This window comes from Coloeus monedula (assembly GCF_965178545.1).
Source record: "Coloeus monedula genome assembly, chromosome: 6".
Lineage (NCBI taxonomy): Eukaryota > Metazoa > Chordata > Aves > Passeriformes > Corvidae > Coloeus > Coloeus monedula.
This window is the reverse complement of record NC_138786.1, coordinates 41844048-41856720: the sequence shown is the minus strand read 5'-3', so window position 1 is coordinate 41856720 and position 12673 is coordinate 41844048. Positions and strand designations below refer to the sequence as shown.

Sequence of the window (12673 nt, the reverse complement as noted above, 5' to 3'; positions counted from 1 at the left end):
ACAACTGGCCAGGAGGGAAGAACTGGGGCTAACAGGCTGGGAAGTGTGAAATCTGTGTGTGTACCAAGGCTGATCTGGCCAAAGGCCTGTGACATTCCTTCTTTGCTCTCTGAGCTTACCAGCTTACAGGATATACATATGCATACAGAGCACAAGTGTTCCAGTCTCCAGAAAACGTTCCAGACAAAGACCTGCCAAAGACATTCCTGGGAAACCTGACAAACTTGCAAATTCCTTTGTAGTGTCTCCAGCATATGCATCCATTTAACAACGAAAAAAGAAAACCCAAGTTAGTGCTGCTGCTGTGGATGGTTGAACTCCCCCTCTTCCCTCTCCTGAAAAAGTCAGGCTTTCATTTAGACACTCTCTGCCTCAAAACTTCCAGTGGGAGTGATTTTTACAAGGCACAATCCTGCCAAAAGTTTGATGATCAGGGTGTAATCTTTCCCATAACATGAGACCTAGCTGCTCAGACTGGCCCCTTTAGTGACTATCTGCAGATGTTGCTGCATCATAACAAAACCCTCTGCTTCTATTCCCTGTGGAGCCTCAGAGCAGAAGGAGTTCAACATGAGCACTGCAGAAACTACATTGATATTTTCACTTCCTACAACCTCTGCTGAGACCAACTGGTTATATTACTACTGCTGCTGCTACAAATCAGTAGTAATAAAAGTAATTCCAGCTCCTGTGTGAACAGCTTGAGTGAGGAGAAGATTCAGCAGTTCAGAGGTGTGAAAGAAGAAAGAAAAATGCCCCTCAGAGTCGACTGCCTGCTTCTTGCTCCTCTTACTAATTACAGTAAGATGCCTTTTTTCTTTACACTTCCCTTTCTCTCCATCAGTGGAGAGGTAAAAACCAAAGAAACGGTTACATAAAGAAAATAAAACTGACTAAGACTCAGATAAAGTGGGTTGAGTCAAAGCAAGGGATCATCACTGAAAAAAACCAAAACTCCTCAGTGCAGAAAATAGCCTCACCAAATTTCTGTATTTGCTGTACCCTAAATTTAATCCTGTTGTTGTGCCAGGAAAGAGCTGATGCCCACTGGGACCTGTACAGAGCGTTTTGGCAGACTGGTAATTTGCTCTGTCGAGGGCAAGGCAGGCGAGGGTACCACACTGTGTAACTAAGACAGGTAAACGAGGAGTGGTGTGGCTTCCAATACTGTTGTAGCTGATGTTAAGATGAAGCTCACTATTTTGGGATTCCCTTAGCACACACAGGGTCCCTCTGGAACACTGTAAAATGCTCCGTTCAATTCTTACTCACTCCCTCTCCCTGGTGCTAAGGTTTTGTAAACTCATCTGCTTCTTGCTCATTTCCACCTTCTGTCTAAATGAAAAATGTAGAATAAGACAAGTGCCCCATCCTCCAATGGACCTCCAATGTCAGTATGTTTGCAGGAATCCTGGCTGCTGGATCTTGGGCACTGACTGGCTGCATAGCCGAGAAGGAGGCAGCTCTGTATAGCCCTTGCCTGGGTGGTCTGATGTTATCCCTGTGATTAAACTCCCTGGCTGCAAAAATTGGAGCTATTCCTGATGATAGCTGGGACCTGAAATCTCACACTCTCCCACACACAGAGAGAGAGCTTTCACCAGGTTTCCCCTCCTTCTCTTCCTCCTCCTCTTGGTCAAGCTGGCCAATTCAACACATTCTTCAGTTCCCTAGCATTAATAACTATGAAGTACTACAGCCTGCTAGATATCAACTGCAGCCCCCCCTCACCAGACAGTGATAGGGACCTCACACAGATACAATATTGCACAAAAATTTTTACCTTACAGTGTACTTCAGAGAGAAGTAGCATGCTATTCACAAAGAAAAACACTCATATGCATCCAGGATCCAGCCACCTGGCTCTGGATGTACACCCATGCTGTGTATTTTAATGTCCCCCCTACAGAAAGGCCTGCAATGCAAACACATGGAAATATTTTATGCTAAACACACATGAAATAAAGACTTGAGGATTGAAGCCTGGTATGGAACACAACAGAAGGAAAAGTAGTTTGGATTATTTTGGTCACAGTCTTCATCCATCCGTCCATCAGGAAAGACCAATGGCTTACAGCAGGTACAGGCAGAAAACCTCTCTTAGTTCAGCTGTCCAGAAGTCACAAAGTAGCCAGTAAGATCTCTACATCACAAATCAAAGCAAGAAAGAAAATTAAGTCCCTCTGCAATGAAATGGGCTTACTGAACTGTATCTTCAGGCATCATTCCACAGCTCGCCACCAATATACCTGCCTTGTTTCCCCAACAGTACTGTTGCCATTTTAAGCTCATGTGAGGCAGTGGGCAAACTGAAAAAGAAAACTTCAGGAAATTGAAAAATTGTATTGTTAACATGCACCGTTAACCGCTACACTACACACATTGACAAAGACATCATCACTTTGTAAAAATAATTAGCAATTATCTGATTGACATAACTAGGGAAATCACCAATTTCAGATACTGAGTTCCTCACAAGTGTCTCAGTAGCCCATTTACTCTAATGAAAATATTTAGCTTGACTACAGTAAAGCAATGTAACAAAGAAAATCTCATAAATATGGAAGCAGCAGCATAGCACATGTTCTTCACTGTAAAAGGTCAGTTCAGATCAATGGCCCAGCAAACCCACTATCCTGTCTGACATATTTCAGAAAATGGAAGAAATTTTAGTTTCCATGCATATAACTTAAACATCTTATTGATAAGGAAAATGAATTTGTTATTTCTGTACAGTAAAATCTAGGGATTTATCGTTTGCAAAATGCTCATTATTCTCTCTGAGAAAATTATGGCCTATTCATTTTTCAGCCTTAATGGTATCCCATTTCAGGGAGTTTCAGAAGGTAAATATAATCTGTGACAATAACTATTCACTTTTATTATAATTTTTTACTCCAGTATCTTCCTGCTAAACTGAATATCTTCTCATTATTATGAGAAACATGAATCAAGTAAACTTTATTTACCTTGTCTTTCACTGCTCTATGTAATTCCTTCACATTTATCTCCTCCCTAAAAAAATTTAACGTTTTCCTCATTAAAACTGCATTTGCAGTCATTCATCTGTGAACCCCAGTTATTTTTCCTAAATTCACTTTAGGGATGTCACCCAGAAGTGAAAACAGTTTTGAGGAAGGTTATGTAATTGATGCTTACACGAATACATATATGGTCCTATCCTGCTCTTTAAACACACTACTAATTTTTCTTTGCTGACTTTACCGCTTAACTTGGAACAGGTATCTTCACTGAGCTTTCAATTAAATAAAATCCTTTTTTTTCTTCCCTAAAGAAATAAGCTTTAGATTAATCATTCAAGAGGTTAAAATTATTGCTTATCATATAGTCGGTTATTTGTAAACACTGAACTTCATCTGCCAGTGTCTTACCCAATTAATGCAGCTCTTAAATTTCTATTCGTTTTACTCATAATAATCCAAAAAAGAATACAAACATAATGACAAATTACCAGGAAGTAGGCTCGAGTTTAAGTTTACAGCACACACCTAACTTTGCTGTAACTGAACATGGGACTCTTGCAGCCCACATTATACTGAAGGTAGCAAGAAATTACCTTATGTGGTAAATATGAGCTGCACAAACATGGATGAACACTATAGACTAGTTAATCTACTGTAAATTCACACCCTATACTACCTTGCAATAACTTTCATTCTTTAAGTAATAAAATGCCTTATTAATGTCCTTAATCTCCTCTTTTCAAACACTTAATTTTACACTGGATCATGTACATTCTGCATTATGCATCTTCAGTTATCCACTTGCTATATAGCAAATTGACTAGTTATTTTTTGTTTGCTTTTTGTCTTTTATCTGTAATAAAACTTTGTTTCTCATCCTACAGAGACCTGTCCATCTTAACAACAGTTGCTGAAAACTTGTCAAAAACTTTTTTAAAGTTGGAATATGAACAAGTTACACTGAATGCTATTTTTCTCAGTTCAAAGAACTCTAATAGATAAGACATAATGTATTACTCCTTTTCTTACGGCCATTTGAGATCAGATACCTCCTCATTATACTACTCAGCCACTGACTTACCAGGTTAATGCTGGACCCTCAAAGACACATCTAATATAGGGATCTCTGTTGCTTGCTCCCAGACATATTGGTAGTTAACTAGAGGCACACCTTTCTATTTTTGGATGCTGCGGAGTACTATAGTTAGATTGCACATGCTGCAAAGATCAGGCAGGGTCTGAAATATATGGTATGGATATATGGTACCTAACTCCCACTGTTGTCATGATCTCAAAATGAGCTCTATTATTAGATCCTATTTAATCACAAAAATATCATAAATCTGTGGTTTTCGGTTAAGAGAACGGAATAAAATTCCTCAGAAGTAAAAACTAACATTCATTGTTAACAGCTATACTAAACAATAAATTTTCTGTCTAGAAACTTTGATGTATGCATTCTTTTCTAATGCTGAATGTTTATCATAAAATCATAGAATCTTTTGGGTTGGAAGGGACCGTAAAGATCACCTAGTTCCAACCCCTACCTGCATGCCCAGGTTCCTGTATGCCAACCTTCCACTAGATGAGGTTGCTCAGAGCCCCATCCAACCCGGCTGTGAACACTTCCAGGGATGGAGCAGCCACATTTTCTCTGGGCAACCTCTTCCAGCATCTCACAAACCTCACAGTAAAGAATGTGTTTCTAATATCCAATCTAAACCTAGTGTCAGTTCAGTGCCATTACCCCTTATCTTGTCACTACATGTCCTTGTAAAAAGTCACTCTCCACTTTTCCTGTAGACCCGTTTCAGGTACTGAAAGGCCACAATAAGGTCACCTCAAAGCCTTCTCTTCTCCAGGCTGAACAAACCCAACTCTCTCAGTCTGTCTTCACAGAAGAGGTGCTTCAGCCCTCTGATCATCTTGGTAGCCCTCCCCTGGACTCACTCCAACAGGTCGATGTCCCTCTTGTGCTGGGGACCCCAGAGCTGTACACAGCACTGCAGGTGGGGTCTCACCGGAGCAGAGCAGAGCAGAGGGGCAGAATCCCCTTCCTCACCCTGCTGCCTACACTGCTTTGGATGCAGCCCAGGATACAGTTGGCTCCCTGGGCTGTGAGTGCACATGGCTGGCTCATGTCCAGCCTCTCATCCACCAGCACCCCCAAGTCCTTCTCAGCAGGGCTGCTCTCAATCTGTTCATCCCCAGCCTGTGTTGCTACTGGGAGTTGTCCTGACCCAGGTGCAGCACCTTGTACTTGGCCTTGTTAAACCCCATGAGATTCCCATGGCCCCACTTCTTGAGTTTGTCCATGTCCCTCTGGACGGCATCATGCTAAGGGTGCACCTGATGCCACTATGCCCCAATGAAAACACTGAATAGCACTGGTCCTGACTCAGATCAAATCCTTCATAACATAACTAGAGATTGACATACTCAAGCTTGTCCTTCAGGAAACATCGTTCCTAGTCCTACCATTAAAGACAGTTACAGAAATTAACCAAAAAGCTGCTTCTTTTTTAGTCAAAGACAGAATAATACTGCTCCTCTTTGCTCTCTATTCATCCCTCATTCATTCCTGCAACTGTGCAGTAAGGCATTGTACAGTGATGCAAAAGAATTAAGTAATTATTCTTAAGTGGTCTAGATGAATACTTCTATTGTAGATCACTGTGAAGGCACCACTGTTTTCTCCAGGTTGCAAGAATGAAGATGGCCTGATGAAATTTTATACAATATAATGGAAAATGTTTTTCAAAAACACAAATTAATGAAAGGCAAAATGTTCTCTCACATTTTGTGAGACAGTCTGTGAGGACCGAAAACTGAGTACAATGGAACAAATTTGCAGATTAGTAAGGCTTTACCTTCCTACCTCTCCATCTCTCATATACTAAGAATTGTATATCCTGTGAGTATCAGTGTGAAGTTCCTATCTGATGTTTCAGGAGTGGGGAGGACTGACAAGACGGAAAGCTGAAGTAATCACAAAAGTCTTGTTTTCTTAAGAGGACAGATTTTAAACATCTTTTTCAAAGTTCATCAGATACACTTAAAAATTTCCCTTTGAACATTAGTATTTTAGCAGTAAATAATAAAATAGTATCAATAATATCAACAAAATTATGTATTTAAAAAAAACCCTCAATAATAAACTAATTTAATACAGAGGCTAGAAAACAAGAGTGTAAAAGAGGAAACATGAAACAGGTGCTTTGGGCATGGGCAGAAAACAGTGAAGAACAGCAGGGATTGGAGAGGGACAGAGGTGGACTCCCAACCAGAATGACAACATCATTCCAAGTACAGCTGCTGAGGCTACATTCCTGGGAACCCCAGAAACCCACAGTACTATATGGACACCAGAAGCAATTCTCACAAAAATGGGAATGGAAAATAAGCTTCTCAGCTGCTTTTGGAAGGAGGTATGTATTCAGAGCACCCCAGCCTCCAAGACACAGCTTGGCACAACACAGGGAACCAACGCACAAAGACTTTCATCTCTCACATAGAAGTTCCTGCCCTTGGGAAAAAAAAATACAAACAAAAAAAACCCCACAAAAATACAGTCCACAGCAATACCAGCATTTTCAAAACTCACTCTTTCATATACCCTCTCCAAATCAGTGGTCCTAATCTTATCATGAAACATAATTAAATCCATATATCAAGTCCTTTTCATACCAGCCAGGTACTTTCCAACAAGGTAGACTAACTCCAAGTTTCTGGAATGGCTTTAAACAATTGTACTATTTTTATTATTAGGTAAGTAATGTTCTCATCTTCATGCCAATTTATTTAAGAATGCTTTTTAAAAAAATACTATCATATTTCGAGTGGTTTAAACAGAGTAGTGAAAAGGAGGAAAATAACAATTCAGTCTCCTGTCTAGAAATGTAGAGGAAAGTAGTGCCCTGTTTAATTAAGTGACCCTGATACAAGCCCTTTCTCTACTCTTCTCTCAGTTTTCAATCCCTTAATTCTCCTGTCCCAAAGCCACCAAAGTTTCATAACCCAGAATCCTCAAACACTCCCATCTCAAGCCTTTCCCCCTTTCATCTCATACCAATAGTCTTTGACTTCCCAATTCTCCCCAGGTGTTTACTAAATCCTCTCCCATATATTTCTCTGTCTCATCCACCTCTGCCTTCCCTCTCCTAGTTCAGACCAAATCCAGGTCTGCCCAAATCTATAACCACAAAGCACAAGCTTCAACAGTACCTCTTCTTCTGCAAATAACTTTCCAAACTGCCAGCCTGCTCTGCAATTCCTGCACTTCTATTTATTCAATGCCCCAGCTTCAAATCCACATCTATGCCTGGCAGTTCAAACACAGATATCCTGGTTCCAGGTCCCACAACAATAAGCCCAAGCCTTGCTGCCATACTACTATGCTTTTATTATATGTTGATACCTCTTACTGCCCTTATTGCTATGGCAGCCCTGTCTTCTCACAAAACCCCTGGGTCCTTCTTGCAAGACAAGCTTTAAAATCCAGGCTGGATCAAAAAAATAATCAGAATGACTCTTTAACGACTGACAAAAGAGTACAATGTGTCCATGTGAAAAAAAAAAAGAAAAAAAAAAAAAAAGCATAAGCAGTAACTGCATGCTTTACTTACGATACATTGGGCTTTGCAGCTACATCCGAACCTTCCAAAACATCACTGTTTCAAGTGTGCTTAAAACAATGGTCTCGGCTTAGAAATTGCTATGTGCTATAAATTCACTACTGAGGAGTCAGATTGCCTTAAAAACTGCTCTCACCTAAATCCAAGTCTTCATACTAAGCAAGCTTCAGATTCAGATTTCATCTCTCCAAAGGTGTTATTTAAAAAACATGCCCAGAAAAAAAAAAATCAAAGTAGAGAGCAGATGTCTAGAAGTGAAAGGACACAGGCTCAGGAAGGAAACTCATTGTCAGATAGAACTCCAGCTCTAAACTTTTTATTGACTCGTGAGTTCCTTTCTACATGGATCTTTTTCATGACGACAAAAGATGACAAAGACACAACCCAATCCATGCTTCTGTATTTCACTACTGAAGCAAAGCCTGTGCAAACACTGCATAGTTGAATACAAAATATCACAGAGTCAGGAAATCTGCAGTGTCTGCTAGGAGCTGAGGTGTCTTTTGTTTGCTTGTTGCAAAGAAGGGAATCAGAACCATCATTCTCCTACTATGCAATTCCCACCTCTTCTGCGGGAAAGTATCTTGGAAGAACCCAGAAGCAAAAAGCAATGCAGACACATTTACTACAGCCAACAAATTTCCAGGCCACCCATGCACTTCATAGCCACTTTCAAACTTGAGTACACCTACACGGATTGACTGACTGGTGACTAAACAGGTTTCAGCTGCCATCAGAGTATGCTCCTTTGTCACCCAACACAGCTGCTCTCATGAAGCAGCACTGCCCTTCCCATGCAGATCTTAGTGAATTCCTCTCTGAATTCCCCCTCCTATACTTCCTAATTTATCTCGGAGTAACTAGCCATGGTAGGAATTCAGGAGTTTAAAAATCATTTAATAGCTACACAAATGACTGCAAGAAGACACATTGGGTTCTCTAGACAGACCTAAGAAACCACAGGAGTTGAAGCAAAATGGGTAATGTATAATTTTAGGGGAAAAGTCTATTAACTTATTTTTCAGAGTTCTTTTCTGGAAAGACTGAAATGAAATAGATACATTTCCGTTTTTTTCCCAAGTATTTGTTTAGATACTAACTTTTATCCAAGGAGGCAGTTTCCACCACATATTTAGCTTTCAACGAATCAGCCTTTCCTAAATGAAAATGTTTCACTATCAAAGTTTTTGAACAGTTTTACTGACAATGTTTAACTTAAAACCAGATGAGAACCAGACTGACAGCTCTGAGTATTACTGGACAAGCAAACAAGAACAAATTGCCTAAACAGGATCTGGCCTTATGCAAGACCAGGCCTCAGCAGCACTAGAATAGTCAGTGCTCACATTCTCTCCTGAGTCCATCAACAAGAAGGGACTTTGCTTTGGTGATATATCCTTTAAAAATGACCTATCTGCAAAGAAAAATCTATTCAGCTTCCTAAAGTTATAGATGTACCCCACATTTTGAAATAAATATATCACCGATTGCGTAACCAGATATTCAAAATTCAAACATACAACAAAAAAATTGAAAGAAGCAGAGCGAAGCAAATACCAGCAGCTGTTGCAACTATTACAAATGCCTCAGAAAACTCAGCAAAACATAACCATTAAAATGGTAATTCCAAAGTAAAAGAATCAAAGCAAAGACATTCAAATTGTTTGTCTCCAGCAAGTAAAGAGAAAAAATTATTGTCCAAGGCAAAGTGCCTATACTGGAAAATCTGCAGTTGGCGGCTTAATTAACTGAGAAGCGTTCAACTTGAACACCTTTGATGAGCACAACTATAGCATATTATAAAGCAAAAAAATTGTTCATGTGTAGCCATTTAGGGCATAATTCAACAAGAAATATGAAACTGAGTGGAATTCTACCACATGTCAATGTACGTTTCATATATATCACCATGTTTGACAAAAGGATTATCATTCCCCATGCAAGTAAGGATTTCATTGTGTCTTTACAATGTTATTGGAATACAGAATTTACATCAGAACCCATTCTGCAGACTTTCATGCTCAGCACTGTGATGACGCACTGGAGGAATGAAGCAGCAAATTGCATGGAAGCACAAATCTGAGAAGACCTGGGTTTATTGTCTAGTGAGACAAAGCATGGATTCCATTTTTTTTTTTGAAGATATTTTCTAATCCTCTGCTTTTTCTCCTATAAAATGACTTCAAGACGTTCTTGTCATCTCACAGAAAATCAAAATTTTGGTGACTGTAAACACTTTAAAACAACAGGACAGAAACTAATTTTCATGAGATTTACTCCTTACAGCATTATCTCGGCCCAGCCCAGTGCTGACACAGAAGCCTGTAACAAACTTCTCCCTTGCACAGGGACCCTACTTTAATGCTTACATACCTGCTGTGTAAGCAGACTGATGTGGCTTGCTGGGGAATACTGGCAGGCTGCTTGCTTTTCCACCGACTGCTGCAGTTCTGCTGCTACCACACTGGGGCCATGACATCTGCCCTGGGAAGAAGCATGTTCTGCATCTTTGTGCATCCTGGCTGGGCCCACGCACTGCCCACTCGAACTACGATGGCACAGACCTACCAAATAAACATTTCAATGTGCTTAATGAACATACGGTGTGTCAGACTCTCAGCCTGCTGATCACGGACACAAAAAGCAGGTAAGATACCAAGAAGAATACAGAATACACCAATTCTGCATGGGTATTGCCCATATGAACAATTAGCAATTCCAAACCCATATTCTCTTTATTACAATGTGTCTAATGGCACCCAATTCCAGAGACATTGGCAGTTGCTACCCAAGTTAAATCTGTAATGTTTTTTCTTAAAAACAAACTGATCTCTTTAAGTAAGCTATTCATTTGAGAAGTAAGATGTATTTTAATGCTAGAGGGGTTGTCAAAATATATATATAGCAACCCTAGTAAACATGTGCTGACCCTGACACATAACCTAGAACAAATACATACCATCATTCAAAATACAAAAAAATAAGTATTATCAGGACCACAGCTGTTAGCCTGTGTGTAGCTCCCAAAAGTTTCCTAATAGATTACAGTCTGCATGCAATGCCTACAGTTTCTTCTACCCTTCAGATTCTTTACACTCTAAAGCTGCATTGCTCAACTGTGTTCTACCACAGCACAATAGATGAGAGGTCTCTAAACCTTGTTTTTAGGATACCCTTGGACATGGCAGTGCTGAAACATCCTAGAGAATGAGATACTGTAATGATTCACTCAGATCCATCTTTTCTGGAGGTCTTGACACACTAAGTATTCAACACTTACGAAGTTTCATTACAAGATTTCTATGCTTGATAGACAACCAAAGAACTAAGAACAGCACACAGACTGAGACAGGACTTCTGCTAATGAAAACAACATTAAACCCACTAAAGATAGATGAGATCAGTAACATAATGAAGAAAATATACAATACTTAATTTCACAGCTCTTTTTGAACAAGTTCAAAGGCTGAGTTCAAAGCACAAGGCTGAGGGGAGACCTTATCACTGTAACTTACCAGAAAAGAGGTTTTTGTGAGGCAGGGGTCGGCCTCTTCTCCCAAATAACAAACAACAGGACAAGAGGAAATGGCCTCAAGCTGCAGCAGGGCAGTTTTAGATTGAATATGAGGAAAAATTTCTTCACCAAAAGGGTTGTCAAGCACTGGAACAGGCTGTCCAGAAAGTGGTTGAGTCACCATCCACGAAGATATTTAAAAGACATATAAATGCAGTTCTTAGGGACCTAATTTAGTGCTGGACTTGGTAGTGTTAATTGTTGGACTTGATGATCTGAAAGGTCTTTTCAAACCCAAATGATTCTATGATTGCCTGTTCAGCTGGTCAATAAAAGGGCATCTGGCTAACAAGGGCTGCACCCTGCACTCCCGCTTTCTGTGAGAAATTTAGCACCATCCAACAAGACATAATTCTAGAAAAGTAAAATTTCTACCTACTCCACAACAGAAATTACACAATCTCTGTACTGAACTAACAGGTTGTTATGAATCCCAGAACACTCACCAACTTTTCCAGAGGATGGTCGGGACAATCTTTGGCTATAGATCTGAGCAGCTCTCTGAAAAGATGAGATTGGGCCAAGGGTGTAGCTACCCGAACGAAAACGATGTAACCCTGCAAGGCTACAAGTCTCAGTGGACACTGGGTTTGTGAGGACAGAGGAGCTGTCAGGAGCTGTGCTCTGCAAAGAGGGTAGTGGGGGTGGGGACTGAATCAGTCTGGGACTGGCAGGAGGAGCTGGCAATGAAGGGTGACCAGCCACCTTTGAATTTTCAGAGGCTGCAGGCTGAGATGGCATCCAAGAACTGGTACTTCTCTGGAACGTGGCACCAGGCATAGAGGAAGGAGCACTAGGAGGGCTGCACCGACGTAATTTCCCTTCAGCATTTACAGAGAAGGTGAGTCCTTCTGGAACTACACAAAGATAATGAACATACTGTGTGAGGAAAAAGCTGCTTTTTAGGTCCTGTGATAATACCAACACACCAAATGCCTGTATTCAGACACACTGAAACCAAATGACCTCATCTACCAGCAGAGACAAGAAGAGACTCTACATGATAAATACCCTCTTTCAAAGCCTGCCATATCTAGACCTTACCCCCCCACCCCAAGGGAGGGGCAGCTAACTCTTTCCTACTGCCTACTCTACAGCATCTTCTCTCGTGTTTAAAAGTAAAAAAATTGGGCATTTGGATCTCTCAATTTGAACCCAAAGGTTCCAACCTTTGTTTAAAACAGTATTAAAAGCAGTATATGCATTCAATATTTTTTTAGTGATGATTATTTAAGTCAGTTCACTTACAGCTTGACTTAGCTTCTCTGGGTTTACAGCCTTTTAGCGCTCCTTCTGCAGGCAACTCTGCAACTGAACCTTTGGGATGATCACCTTTTATTTTTTTCATCATCTCAGGATGCTCTGTAACAAAATTAAGGAGTTAAGAAGTCAAACATTGCAAATTGTGGTATCACTAGAACAAAACTGCAGAATTTACCCTTGCTATAATTGACTTTCTTGCTAATATTTCCTGTAGACCA

At 40.3% G+C, this 12673-nt stretch overlaps 1 protein-coding gene across 8 annotated transcripts in view; it reads right to left on the bottom strand.

Annotated features, from left to right (window-relative positions):
• Positions 1-12673, bottom strand: part of TTLL5 (tubulin tyrosine ligase like 5) — a 130077-nt gene that overhangs the window by 57866 nt on the left and 59538 nt on the right. For all 8 annotated transcript variants that reach the window (XR_014226539.1, XM_082284295.1, XM_082284294.1 and 5 more), the window contains 3 exons: positions 12441-12554; positions 11639-12049; positions 9992-10182 (listed from right to left, as the gene is read on the bottom strand). Coding sequence is in view for 7 of the 8 variants with exons in the window: in XM_082284295.1 (XP_082140421.1) it covers positions 9992-10182; positions 11639-12049; positions 12441-12554 (716 nt within the window). In the remaining variant the exon portion in view is untranslated. The remainder of the gene's footprint in view (positions 1-9991; positions 10183-11638; positions 12050-12440; positions 12555-12673) is intronic.